This window comes from Schistocerca gregaria, chromosome 3 (genome assembly GCF_023897955.1).
Source record: "Schistocerca gregaria isolate iqSchGreg1 chromosome 3, iqSchGreg1.2, whole genome shotgun sequence".
Lineage (NCBI taxonomy): Eukaryota > Metazoa > Arthropoda > Insecta > Orthoptera > Acrididae > Schistocerca > Schistocerca gregaria.
Genome location: NC_064922.1, coordinates 587,353,152 through 587,368,723, shown reverse-complemented (window position 1 = coordinate 587,368,723; position 15,572 = coordinate 587,353,152). Strand labels below are relative to the sequence as shown.

The following is a 15,572-nucleotide window of genomic DNA, read 5'->3' as shown; positions in this document are numbered from 1 at the left end:
ACATCCATGCCCGAGGCAGGATTCGCACCTGCGACCGTAGCAGTAGCGCGGTTCCGGACTGCGCGTCTAGAACCGCGAGACCACCGTGCCCGGCGCAAAGTTGAACATACACGATACTAGAAGCAAAAGCTACGAGCAATTTTTAATCTTCGATAATGTGAAAGAAATCTCTTCTACTGCAGGCTCTTTGCTTTCCATGTTTTAGGAAATGTCAATTCTGTATTAGTCCCCTTCCCGACCCTACGTAACGGAATATTGGGATGATAAATAACCAGTCATCTCTCTATGATGAGCCACTAAGACAGAAGATTTAATATTACCTATTACGCTTGTGAGGCAACTGCTGTTAAGTTTTTGGAGCAGTAATTGATAGTGTTCAATAGTAATTTTTATCCTACACACAACTCAGCAACGCGTTTTGAGGAACAATGACATCACGTTGTAAAACTTAGTTCACGAGGTTAAAATACTAAAACCTCTGCCACCATAACTGCAGCTTTCAAAAAATGTTACAAAAAACGCATTGGGCTACGAGTCAACACCTTACATTAAAATCGTTGGCTTCTGTCAGTGGCTGTCATATCTCACATTGCACGTGCCCCTGACCTGCAGATCAGCTGTGCATTCCAAGAGCGCCGCGTTGGTACTTATGCTGAGCTCCAGGGGTTGTGAAATGACAGCTGCCTCCTCATTTTGCGTAAACGTAGCTACTGGATCAACCATAGAGCTGTTTTATTGGTCGCCTACATTTTCCTCATTTCCGAAGTCTACGGTCAGACACCCTCTAGCTACTTCGTTAAAGAGCCTCTGCAGATTTAAAGCAATGTTAAATGTTTTGATCAGGTGAAAATGCATATTACCAGCCAGTTGTTTCATTTAACCTATATATCATCTACCGCTTTCGATCACAGACATTCATCAGTGGATGTACGATAAAAATGGATCAGTTAAAACCATATCCCATTTTCCGTCTAAGCTGATGCAACATCGAAGTTTTGACAGTGAAACCTCCCAAACAACTATCGTAACCAGACCTTGAAATACTAATGAACATATCTCACAGTGCTTCAAGTTAAATAGCTAATACCAATAGCCAGTAACTATTTGACTTGAAATGTGTGATACGTTCATTGGTATTTGGAGGAGAGGTTACGATAGTTGTTTGGGTGGTTTCATTGTGAGAATCTTGGTTTCACATCAACTTAATAGCAAAATGGGATATGGTTTTAACAGATGTGTTTTATCTTACATCCAATGACAATTGTCTTTGACCGAACCATTGGGTGATATAAGGGTTAAATAAAACATCTGATACTTAAATCCATTTTCTAAAGCTTTAATTATGTATCTGCTTTAAAATAATTCTTGAAAGGCGTTAAGAAATCCTAATCATTACCTTCAGGATTCAGAATATTGTCGTGTTTCGTTTCATGGATGTCGATCTCATATTCTTCAAGCAAGTCAAATTTACTCCCATTCTTTTCTGTGTACAATGTTTTCAGTCTTCTTCCATTGCCACGAGGCACGACCCGTTTCGTATAGATGATTCGAAACAGCTGATTTGTCATATTTACCCAGTGTGAAGGCATCAGATCAACACAGTATAATGGTTTCTTTTATTTTAACTCTGTGAACGCTGCAATTATGGTGGTAGACTAATTAGTGTATTGATTTCATGAGACTAAGTTTTATAATTTGATGACGAGAGCATAGACCACTAAAATGCGCTGCTGAGTGTGCGTAGGACAAAAATACGCTTGAATTCTACCAATTCTTACTGTAAGATAGAAGAAATGTCCCCACCGTAGGAAAAGATGTACACCACTTTCTGCTGTAATACTTCTAGGTGTGAGTGTATGGGCTTAGCACTGTACTCCGTGATCATACACGTAAGACTGTAAGCAGTAAAACTTCCGTGTCGTATTCATAGTTGCTCGAAACACGACAGTGTCAGCCGCTTAACAATCACTATGCAAAGTATAAATCCTTCAGAAGAGAATAACTGCTTATTGTACACTGAGAGTCACTTTACATTCATTGATCTTCAAGCGCACTCTCACACCGGAAACACACACTTAGCCTGAATGAACTCTAGACAGAAAGAAATAGCACTGTCGCAATCACTGATAACATCATCTGTCTGTCGTCGCAACAGCGTTTTCCTCTCTGTGAAAGTATTTGTCAATAATCTTCCCAATCATGATACTGAAAGACGTGCATTTCATTCTTATCGCTACTCACGCCTTTCACATTTTACGTATTTTATTTCATTTGCATTCTTTCAGCATTTTACAATATTCTATGGCAATTTTCTGGTCAGTGAGAGAGGACGGGGTCAGAATATTTTTCGTTATTTGGGAATCCAATGTAGTAGTCTCCTTGGAGTGGCCATGATGGCTTTCCTTTTTCTTAGTTGATCGTTGCTGTAGGGAGCATGTGGGACCAATTTGAATGCTGTGTAGTTGCCAAAGTTGTGCCCTTCCTAGTCTTACATGTAGTACCAATGCTGAAGCTTAACTTCTTACTCCCTTTTAACGCTGCTAAGGAGACTCCCTGGCGAAACTTCTTCTGACGAATCACCAGACCTTTTCTGGTGCTTGAGCGGCTAGCCATAACGGTATCGTTTTTCGCCCTAATCCCGTGGCCTGTGGTTGGCCGGATTAGGGGTGCACCAATACTTGTGACACGACGTTCCCAGCTACGCTTTGGAGACGTGGAACCACGGTCAGTTTTGTCCTGTTGCCGCTCGCAGGTGGATGCCTGAGGTCGCGATGCTGACATCGGTAAGCATGTGTGTACTCAGTGAATGCCAACTTGGTCATAATGCACTTTGAGCTCTCGGGATTCGTTTCTCATAAATTTTGTTTCGTAATTTCGATAATTCGTGTGTGATGTAGGACTTGACGTCTGACCTCTGTCCGTTACGAGAGCCAGGTCAGCTATGGCCCATACCTAGATAAAAGATTCTTGTCCTCAGAGTTGCAGTATCGCCTTCAGCATCACTCTTTAGTATTTTTCTTCTGATACATGTGTGGTGTTAAGCTTCTAGATGGGACTCCTGGTCCTCTGTGCTAGGACACGAGACCATGTGGCGAGCAGTTGGTCTTGCGTACTGCTAATTCCATAGTAACTTCGAAGCTTTGCAGTGATTTTATTTTCTTCGCTTACACGAGTGTTGCTGTGACGAACATTCACGTGAGTTACTTGGTTTTGGGTGGGGAGGCCACTATGACACTTCCTTATTCTCGTATTTATCTCTTACTCTGTTTATTCTACGGTAGTGGCGCATGCATGACGGTAATTCTACTCTCATGTAAAAGTGGTAGCGTAACCATTTAAGCACAACGATCAGACCCCTTGTTCCTCGTCCGTACTCCTCCTGTTCTTCTCCATTGTAGTGAGGGCAGACTGCTGTATCAATCTTTCCGTCCTCCGCAAAATTATGTTCAGTTGGTTCTGAATGAGCGTAAATAACGACCTCATTTTCTCTGAATTTATGCAATTTCTCGTTAACGCTCTTTTTGTAATAAAAATGTCATACTAACATCTATCTGCATTCATCAATTCAATGAAACTCCCCTTTCTCATAAGAGCAGCTTGCTACCTCCCATTAAACCTTAAGCTCAGCAAATTAACTAATCAATAAGTTCATTGCTTAGTCAGTCTCCATAAGATCGTGCTGATCTTGCGCTTTTCTTTGTAGGAATTGAATTTGTTCTCGCTGACCCGTTGCGACCATGGCACCTACTGAACTGCTTATAACTAAATCAAATTCTTCCCATCTGAATAAGGGAAAAGTCATGGCTCTCTGCGATTCATGAACAAAATTCCACTTGATGTGGTGAAAGTTGGTTGCTTTATCCTGAATACGTGACGGAGGGTTTGAATTAAATAACTATCGGCTATTCATTACATTTATTTGTTGAGGAATCATTCACCAATTCCCACAGGAAAGTACTTAAAACGAACAATGCATCGCTTTTAATATACTTCGGTCTTAGCCCGCAGTTTCAATTAATTGCAAAGTCTATCCATCCTTTCCTGTCTGTAAGAGCAATTTCCTCTGTCCAAGCATGCTCACTACAATGTGAAGGCCTCTTGTGTCACTGCTGAATGTTCCTACATTAAACGCTTCAGTGAAGGCTTTTATAGCCGAATTTGGTTACGCCGATATTTCGACTTTTTCTGCACTCAGTCAGCCTCACATGTACAGTGCCCGACAAAAAAAGTGAAACATCTAGAAGGCATCGTCGGATGTCGACGGCAACCCGTACATGTACACACTATCAGCAGGCATGTAAATGGTTAGACTTTCAATTCCTCTGACAAGTAGAACGACCACCAGAGTGCTCTAGTGTTGTTCGTGTTTAGTGTTACTACCAGGCCTGGTAGGGAACATAAGGGCGCGTACGAGGACAGCTGATCAGAGATCACTGCGAAGGATCCTGAGGTCCCTTATACACGTGTGGTACAACGTTATCAGCACTAATCATTGTTTAAATGGGGCATCATTGTGTGTCTGTATGTGCCGCCTGGTAGAATCACGCAATATCCACATTTATGGGACATCAGGATATGGCATTGTCTCGATTTTGTGCTACGTGGGAACGTGATGGCAGGGAAACTCGTAGTCGAGGTTCCAGTCGATGTTGCCTGAAACCCTCATGAAAGGATCGCAGTATTGTCCACCAAGTGGCCCTTCACATCTGCACCGGACAAAGATACTGGATATAGGACTCTCTCCAACATTTTGTGTCATCCAGCACCATTACTCAGGGAATCCCACGCACAGGCTACCGTTAACATCACAGAGCAAAAGACTGCGTTTGGATTGGTGCCAAGAAAGGGAAGCATGAGCTGCTCATTACTGGTGTAGCTTTGTGTCTAGTGATGAATCGCAGTTTCGCTGGAACATGAGGTGAGGTCCCGTTCTTATAGTGTTCTGAAGAAGCACAGCAGTGTTACTCCTGGCGTCGGAAGCAATCGGGTATATCATTGCATTACAGCTGGTTGTGATTGATGGAACTGTGACAGTACGCAGGTACGATATGGATATCCTGCGTCCTCTAGTGTTACCCCTCATGCGACAGTTTAGTGATGCCACTTTTCAACAAGACAATGCTCGTCCACTCATAACACCTGATGCTGAGATCCTCCTATGGCTGACAAGATCCTCCAATCTCTCCCCAATAAAACAAGTGTTCGGAAGTAACCTCCATTCCGCTGGCAGTATTGAGGCATCAAGGACCATTTACAACCGTTTTGGATAGCTTCAAGATACAAATTATTTTATCACACAAGTCCCAACTGAAATCAGTGCATGTATCCTGGCCAGAGGGAGCGCAACGTCATACTGATAAATGGACTCACACTGTCAAACTCTCGGTAATTCACATTTTGGGAAATAGAAAATTTTACACCATCAAGACCCATTCAGAAATTTGTCGTAGCTATATGGAAATGTTGGTTTCCTAACAGGTATCATATGATTAACCTTTCATTCCATTTGGAATTCACATAGATCATCAATGTCAACATTCAGTGTGGCCGGCAGTCAGGGCATTCTTTTACTTGTTGTGTTGAGGAAACAACTAGCCTCCGCACATTTTATTCTAGCACATGTTGCGTCACTTCATGAAAACTGATAGCTGGAGGAACGTATGAAAGTAAATGTTTTTCGATTGCATCAAACACATGTTCTGTGAGTGGCAAATAAGATGCTGAGCAGATTAATCATGGCTCCCTGCACACCTTGAGCCTTTGGTTGTATGAACTACAATGTGGGGTCTTGATTGTCCTGGAAGGATATATATCCTTTGATATCCCTGTCACGAAGTATATGACAATAGGTTTAACCATTTCAGCTACATACTGACGAGACCTGAACCTCTCTCCAGCTGTTCCAAAATAAGCTCTATTTTCATATCCAATAATTCCAGATTTTGAAGAGTTGTGGCTCTCGAGAATTACTGCTTGCTGTGGCCTTTCATCAGGACGTCCACAGTTCCACTTAACCCTAGCTTTACGCCATGCATATCTCCCTCAACTGCGGTATGGTGTCCATGGTGAGCAAAAAAAGGAAACTCTTGACCACAAAGAAGCTCCCAATAACTTTTCTCGACGGTTAGTGGTGAAGATGAAATAAACAAAGAATTATCTATAGTAGAAAATAAAGTGTAACTTATATTTTGGTTAGAGAACATCGCAGCTGTTTTCGTAAATTACTCTACAGAAAATGCTGCAACAAGTCACAAGTTTCCTGAAATAATTTTGTTGTACAGTTACTAGTTTCGGCCCTGATCCAAAAGTCAGATGGTAGCGTTGACTTCTTTGTAATGTTTATATTTGTACCCTCAAGAAAAGCCCTCCTTTACATATTGCAACACAGAGATCTTATTTTCTTTTACAGTTCATGCTGAAAGTGAAATGAACTAAATACAAGATGGTGTATACATTTGTTTAGATATGTTAAACTTGCAAAGCAGTCAACGCTACCATCTGATGATGGGCTCAGATCAGAAACTAGTAATGGTACAATAAAATCATTTTTGAAATGTGTGGCTGGTTGTAGTATTTCCTACATTGCAAACTGTCATTTCTTAGACTATATTGTTAACACTAAACAAGAGATTTTTGTAGTCCTACTCATGCCACTATACTTAAAATCTAAAAACTAGTATTTTTTCCATATTATCAATTTTTAAATGCAATGGAGTGGAAGGAGTTGTCCAGGAGAAACCATTAGCATTAAAACTTGGTTTACTACATGTCAAACATTTTATTATATTGGACAAATGATCAAAAATTTTTGTTGCTGCATGTTGAACTGCTTTATGAATGCCTGATGGCTTTAGTAAAGGGTATTAGGCCATTTCTTCCTCTAATGTTACAGGTATGAATATCACTATTCTTCTAAGATTTCAATTGTTATTGACGATGAATTTTATTAACGAATATACATATTGTGGTGCCACAATTATGAAACTCATCTTCTTGAAGAGGTATCTACATGATGACCATCGAACACCCCATATCATTCTTACTGCTCGCATTTGTGCAATCAGTACCTACTTTCTAACTAATGAGTTACTCCAGAAAATTATTCCAAAAGACATGACTGATTACAAATATGCAGGGTATGTTAGGAGATTCATTCGCTTGTTTCCAAGACTAATAAAAATACAGAAACAAAGTGATCTGAAATTAATTTTTTGACAAGCCCTGTAATATGCTTCTTCCATTTCGAGTATTCGTCAATAGGTACACCTAAAAATTGGGAGCATTATACACTATGTACTGACACTTGCTCATGTGGTACATAAACTGATGGTATGACTCTGTTTCTTGAAGAGAACTGAATGTAGTGTACCTTCTCAAAATTTAGGGTAGTCAGTTTAAAGATAACCACTCTGTCAAACATCACTAGCAATCTATTCTGTAGCTTTCTCTATCATGGTATGTTTTACAACACTAGTATCATCTCCAAATGGAACCACTTTTGCTTGTTGAATGTTAAGTGGTAGGTCATTGACATACATAATGAACAGGAGTGGACCAAAAGCTGAACCCCACTGGTGTCCCTTATACAACGTTTTGCATTCTGTTTGTCAAGTAAGATTCAAACCAGTTGTGTGTAAAGAAATAAATTCCACAAAATTTAAGTTTTTCTGAGAGTGACATAACCTGCACAATCAAATGCCTCAGAAAAATCACAAAAACCAAATGGTAATAATTTATTATTTAAGGCTTTTAATATTTGGTGACTGAATGTGCAAACAGCATGCTCAGTTGGTTAACTCTTCTGGATCCAAACTGTGATAAGCTAAGTAATCTTTTCTACTGATATGTGAGACTAATTTCGACTACACACTTTTTCCAATATATAAGAGAAAGATATTAATAGAGATACTGTATGAGAATTATTTTAAGTATTTCTTGTCACCTTTTTCAGAAAAAGCCATAACAATCGCATATTTTAACCTGTCTGGAAAAATTCCCTGTACCAGTGACGCATTATGTATGTTACTAAGGACATTACTTGCTAAGCTAGAAAAACATACCTGAATTCTGTTTGAGCCTTGCAGGGTAGCCACGTGGTGTCAAGCACCTTGTCACAGTCCACATGGCTCCCCCGTCGGAAATTCGAGTCCTCCCTTGCGCATGGGCTTGTGTGTCGTCCTTAGTGTAAGTTAGTGTAAGTTAGATTAAGTAATATGTAAACTTACGGACCTAGGACTAAGCAGCTTGGTTCCATAAAACCTTACCACAAATAAAAAAATAAATAAAATTCTGTTTCACATTCCATCAACACAATGTGAGCCTTATTTTACAATTTTTATCATTTTTTAATTTCTGTAAAGGCTTCTGGTGCTACTTCTAGTTACTTACAGTTTTGTGGAATGACCTTTTAGTATTTTCCCTTGCTGCTTCATCTAAACCATTTAATCCTACTTTTACTGCTGTACACAGAAAGTGATTGTGAAAAGTACTTGCAGCTTGTGAATTATCGGTCGCCACATTATCATTATTATCTGCATTATTAATTTCTGTCAGGACATGCATGCTTCTGGACATATTAATGACCTCCCTTACAATATATCCCCCTTTTTAAATATTCAAGTAACATCAGCTCTTGACTTATTCTGATCTTAATATAAATTTTCCTCCTTTACTTTCTTAGACCTTTATGTAAATTTCTCACTTCCTCATACATGAGGCTTTAATTTCTTAAGTCATTCGTGAGTTATATTGATACATATTTACTAAGAAATAAGTTTAATTTGACATTAGCATCTCTTTCTGTAGATATATATCATCCCTCACCACTTATTTTAACTTATTCTTTAAACACTGTATCCTGTACTGGTTAATAAACCTCACTGCTTTGTATGAACCTGCATCATGGGTGTAGGGTGTATTGTTTATTTCCATTACTTGCACAAATGATCAGGTAGTCCACTACCTACTAGGTACATATTAATTGCTTCAGCATGAGCACTGCCTATAAAAATGTTATGAATCAAGGTCCTACTACCTTGCCCCATATAAGTTGGAAAATTAGCCACTGAATAATGATTACAGTTCACTTTCACTATCCATCTCTTTTAAAAAATCTACATTCCAACATCCAACATCTACTAACTGTTCATTTATATCTGACAGATAGCTCAGTCATGCATCTAGATTTGTCATTAATAGATGAAAGCTTGCTAGAGGGAGTCTGTAGACTGTTACAACTGCAAGAGAAGTATTCTATACTAATAACTCACAAACACATAATTCTACTTTCTGATATACAAGCAACTGATTCTATCAATATTCTTGATTTTTTGCGCACCTTTTACATATGTTGCGACTCCTTTTTCAATGGTCATTCTACACGCAAATGATACCACTTTATAATCCATTATATTTAATTTCTCTGTACTTTTGATTGTAATGTGCTCAGAGAGAAAAGGACATCTGTCACTTCAAACTTTTTCACATCTTGTAGGCTACAACTATGCCATCTACCATGTTTCCATCCCCTAATGTTCTAGAGAAATAACTTAATGTTACTTTTCTGAAAAATGTTATGTATATTATAATCTTCTTCTGTTTTAACTTTTTTCAGCCCATGTGTCTATAACCTTACTGCAACCTAGAAAATGAGCCTTTCTGTCTCCTGCAACCACAGGTATTTTACTTGTGTATTGTGGCTCCCCTTAGTCTTTCTACAAGATGCTCATCTAATTTGTTCTTCCTCTTTTATTACTCAGATGAAGGTGGTTAATCACAGAGTTTTCTTATCGTCTAATACGGAAATCAGTCAGTTTGGAACACATGTTTGTTGATGCTTGGAGGTGGTAGCGTTTTATGTGGGCAGAATGGTACAGTGGAGTGAAGTTCATGGACATATTTTGCATTCTCAAGATTCAGTTAGATAATGTAACACTTATGTCTGAATCACTTGGCATGCTCAGTGCATTAAAACTATCCACAGGTAGCCGTGAAATATCAGAGACCGGAAGATATCACATCGTTGACCTGCTATGGAGACCATCAACATTGAAATATATAAAATAGAGGGATTTGTCGTTATTTTCCTTGTAATCCGCCATGAAGCTTTTGTCTGCAGCAGTATATCCATGAGAACAGTGAACTCTACCACATCTGCAACCACATTCAACAAATTTCAATTGTTCTATGTCTGTAATAAGCTGCAGTTTTACAGCAGTAACTTTCAACAAAATCTCCCATGGTTAACTGGGTGGTGTCACATAAAGGACATGATCCAGCCTGTATGTTTCGAGACAGAGTGCGGATATACATTTTAAGACATCGGCTAATAACAAGACAGTTTCGAACAATAAGCCAGAATGATTTTTTAAAGTCATTCATTTAAAAAACGCCACAGGTTGCCCGCTTTTTGGTACTGAAATTCGTTAACTGTTGTTTCACTGTTCTGAACACCTTAATCCAACAAAACGGATTCACCAATCATACACTCACATGGAAACACCACTTTTTTATTAAACACATTAAACTGCTTGCTCTTGGGGAAGTACACTAATTTTACTTTCAAGTCAGCAGCTTTTGAAATGAGAAATATTTTTCTAGAGAGAATGCTAGAAAACTGAAGACATCTATATACTGAAATTTTATGTCGCAATGATGTTTTGCTGCAATAGTTTTAGTAAACGTTTTAGAATTTCTAGTATTTGTCACAATCACTGAAATATGTAATGGATTTATTTTCATCACTTTATTACTTTCAGTTTCTTCCACTCGTTGGCATAGTTTCATAATGCATAAATGAGAAACATGATTCGACAGACTGAGAAACGCTACCAGCTCTGTAAAATTAGGTCTGTAATTTAAATTATACTTAGCACATGTAGTTTCTCGAAATCTATTAATAAAATGTGTGATTCAAAACAATTTACATGAAATGGTCTTTGAAACTGCAGTCAGTAATAATAATCTTCTAAACGATTCCATATAGTCAGTATCTCAGTACAATTGAATCCTGAATATTTGTCACAGTAAGTGTCGTCTTCATAGAAAGCAGTACTATATGTTTTCAGTACACAAATTTCGCCATTAGCACTAAGTAGTAATGAAGTTTGAATCTCTGCTTGTATGACAAACAGTGCATTAATTTCTTGCTATACTTCTCAAAGCTTATGTCATTTTTCTCCACATAGGGCCTGAAGCAGTTGACTAATGTGAACTGTGAACAATCAGCTAAATGTACAGTCAACAGAGTGGGTAGGCTGAATATAGGACAGACAAGTCAGACTCAAATTGGGAGCGCTAGTGTGGTGGTTTAAAATTTGTGAGAAGGAAATGCACAACTGGGTCGTTGGTTCTTTTACCATTGATTTCTGAGAGACAATGGCAGTGATAGTAGGACACAACTTCATGCTGTCTTAACTTCTCACTCAGAGCAATACCATGCGGCCAAGGAGTTTTCAATATATTAATATCATATGAGTTTGTACCTAGGTGTAGAGGTACAGCTCATCAGTTGAGATGACATTCCTTCTTGCTGCCAACGTCCAAAGTTGGTTTTCGGCGTCTATGCTAATTTTTCAAGCCTCTTACCTTCTGTCAGTGGAGATGAACACATCAGGCCATGGCTTCTGTACCCCATAGCGAGGAAGTACTTGTGGAAGAAGTGTCCAGAGTTGGTATACCTACAGCTGAGTTGCTGCAAGACGATTAATTAAGTTAAACAATTTTGTAATTGTCTCTAAGGCAATAGTGCATCAAAGAGATTTTTGGACGACTTTGTTTGTGCAGGTTGCATACATTCACAGGCAAGTATACAGTCAGGGGCAAATTACCACTCTTCCTTTAATCTATTGTTATGCACAGTCATTCATCACCTCCTATGGGTTGATTTAAGACTGCCTGGGGATAATCCTTGTGAGGAACCACCACCCTTCACTCTCCTTTCCCACCTCTCTTGGAAATCCCCAACTGTCCCCCCTCCCCCTCCTTCTCCCTGATACAACCACACTTTTGATATCAAACTGTTAGACTAATTAATTATAGTGATAAATTAACTACTCCCTCCCCCTCTGCAAAAATCCCTGGCCCTCTCCTCACATCATCAACTTCGCTCCCCTCCCCCAACTGCAAATTGGTGGGAAAAAGACTCAGTCTGTGTAGGAGTGGTAGTATGTCATGGCATGGAATAATATTACATTGTCGATCATATTTTGTGGTACATTCTTTATTGTATCAGTTTGTGGAAGACATGCCTCCCCCAACAGGTACAGCTCAAGTCTGCATCCCCTACTCACACTTTTCATGATGTAATAACTGTAAACACTGAGGAATGAAATGAAGTGCCATATATTAGTCGCCATTTTGGGTCACTCAAAGGTGTATCATTGGTCTGTGCACTGTACCTATGTGCTGCACAGGTCAGACTCCTACTGAAGGCTTAGTTCCATGCATCAATGCCAGGTGGTTTTAGCGTTCCAGTTGGGTCCCACACCTAAATCCTCACCTGTGATGAGCTGTCAGACAGGAAGTATCTGAATATGGAGAGCTCAGGTGATGATGATGAAAAAAATTAGAGATGTTGTGGTATAGCGCACGTTTTGCCAGATATTTTAGCTCAGTTCAGAACTACATTACTGCAGTGCCTCAGCATTTAATTTCCTCCTGGGAAGATAGTGTCAAAATGTGTTCAATTGATGAGATGTAGGTGTTGCACAGGAAGAAGTTTAATAAGTGTATTACATGTAAGTATACAGCTAAGGACTCTGTCCAAAGCCTATTGCATGAGGAATGGAAGAAGGTGATATTCGATGAGTATGGAGTCAATACAAATAGCTGTGACACAGTGGGAAGGGCTGAAGATATGTTTCACACCTCACAGAGACTACCAACTGATCTGGAGCTATCATGTTTTTTGAAATGTCTGGTTAACTCACAGTGCAGAAGACAACTTGATCCTATTACACTATCCCAGACAGAATGAACCAGAGGTGTTCACCTTGGTGTATGGGCCTTGAATGTACTAGTTCACAATATTAGAGTGCATTTGATATGGGTTTTGTTCCCCCATTACTTCCCTCAGTAACTAATGGGAATGCACGGCCTTTCCCCCACATGAAAATTGGCAGAAACCAATAGGAGTGTGGGAACACTATATCTGGTCATGTGATCATCCTGTTGGGAGATATAAAGCATATTTGGGCTCAGTTATAGTCAGTCTGTAGAAGAACTAAGAAATGTCAACAGTAGCCAAGATTCTCACCTGCCACTATCTCGCAGAGGCATAAAAATATAAACACTCGGTTTAGTTCCATGTCTTTATTCAACTACATATCTTTGCCTGTGGATGCTTGTTGTTTCTTCCTCTTTGATCAGTTACCTCCGACTGTGCATACTGGCAGCACCCTCTAGTGTGTCCAAACCTTAAGCATGTCCAGGCAAGCAGTAGCTACTGCTGACTCGTTGGGACCTGCAGTGGGCAGCACTGTTGTATCTTGTAGCACATCTGGTTAGCATGTTGGAGCAGGACAACAAGCTGCTACTTTCAATTATGCTCTTTCAATTGTGTAACGAAGACACCCATCCAGTCTACAGCTCTATGAAGAAATGTGGTGGGGGCCCTACACCACATAGGTCAGTGCAGTACTGCTCTCTAACGCCATCCCAGACAATTCTGGTGTTAATGCAAGGGCAGAGTGCTGATGTGCTGGATAGGAAGCTACGAATTCCTCCCAGTGCCCCCACTGCTTTTCACTTCAAATTATAATTTAACAGCTAGTGCTTCAAAACGTTTCAATATTAGTATAAAGGCATCGGTTTACAGTGATTGGCATGTTGTATTACAGATTTTAAATGAATCGATAAGTGTTAATGTGTGATTTACAGAGTTGTAATGGGATGAACTGCGTCATTCAGAACCCTACATCGATCAAAAGATCATCTCAGAGTAGTCTCCATTTCGTCCACCCCCAGAAATTTACTATGCTGTCCCCTGATGCTATCTATAACATAGCTGTAGGACAGCACGACACTCATGGTGAGATGTGAAGGTTCAACCATTTATATACAATGCTCCACTGTTACAAACTTGTTTGCTCTATGGATGGTGCTATCCCTTGTGTTGGAACGCCTGAACGATGGGCTTCCATATAAAAATTCTAAGAATGGTCCCTCTATATATAGACAACATGCAGACGATTTAGAACACTGCATCAATACAGTGTCAAAAAAGAAGCTGAAGGAGCACCAATCAGTTAGTGAGAAATACATTCTGAATTTTGTGTATACCAGAAAGATTTATTTACTGTACTGTTGTGAAGACAGAACTAGTGAATTCTTACTGATATCTGTGCCATTGCTTCTGTGTGAATTTAAAAATATATTACAACTCTTTTTTGCTTTTCTTATTTAACTACCTTATCATTATGTAATGTAAGGTGTAGTCATTGTAGCTCTTTGGTAATATGATTGCACTATAGTGCCTAAAGAAACTGTTATTATTATTATTAATAATACTACAAGTGCTCATTATGAAATCCCATTCCACTCCAGAACTTGATACAGTAATTATCATGGGGGCAGGTGAAACATCAGGAGTTTATTGTAAGTGACAGGTCCTGTGATGGTGCAGAAGTATACCACAGAAAAATAAAGGAATGGGATACTCCTACCTGACAATACACGAGCAATGAGTGTACATCCATCCAACTTTGACGAGACTAATGTTCTCATACCACTGCTAACACACCTAGATGCAGTTCACTTTGAGCATGTATTTTCATAAATGGTGTTTTGGTCTAAGTACCAGTTACTGTAAAGACACTGCTGGGATTATATGTTGTAATAAACAAAACTTTCAGTTAAAACAGTCAAATGCCTCCACAAGAAAAAGTAAAGCAAAGCACCATATTCATATTTGATGATGTTTCTGAGGAAAAGCAGGATAAAAGTCTGTGATATTTCTGTTTTGGTTGTCATCTACATGTTGTTGTATCTTATTTGCATCAAAATTACTCCAGCATCGCAAAACAACTCATGAGGGATAATGCAAATCTGACTATAGCTTTCAAACAAGACAGTTTGAGTTCACTTTCCAGATGCATATAGGAATTGATACATCAATAAATGTCTTTATAAAGATGTATGCAGATTGCTAGAATCACACACAGTATGAGATTTTCGTTATCTATTAACCAAAAAAAAACTGAAGTGATGGTAGTTATAGTTGAAACTTCCAAGTATTACTTTATATACAGATATGAAAAGAGTTATGAGTAGATTAGGTCTAATGACACTATGCACAAGTTCACAGGTATGTCAGGCACTCAGCCTCAGTGTGCATAGTCAGACAGTGTGTATACATAGTTGGAAAATTTCAGCCTCTCAAACATAAAGTTAAGGACGTATAAATGTATGCCCTAACCCTTCTGACTCTAATCAACGACTTAAATCCTAGGGTTAAGGAACTAGAGACATAAACCCAGATCGTACTGAGAAAGACGCAGATGACTTAGGCGCAAACGTTGATTGAAGTGAAAAGACAGTATATGACTTAATTGTAAAGATTGATTGAATTGTAT

The 15,572-nt window shown here is 39.1% G+C and overlaps 1 protein-coding gene across 1 annotated transcript in view; it reads left to right on the top strand.

Annotated features, from left to right (window-relative positions):
* Nucleotides 1-14,564: 14,564 nt before the first annotated feature.
* Nucleotides 14,565-15,572, top strand: part of LOC126355477 (piggyBac transposable element-derived protein 2-like) — a 31,782-nt gene continuing 30,774 nt past the window's right edge. The window contains exon 1 of the mRNA XM_050005794.1: nt 14,565-14,595. Coding sequence (XP_049861751.1) covers nt 14,565-14,595 — 31 coding nt within the window. The remainder of the gene's footprint in view (nt 14,596-15,572) is intronic.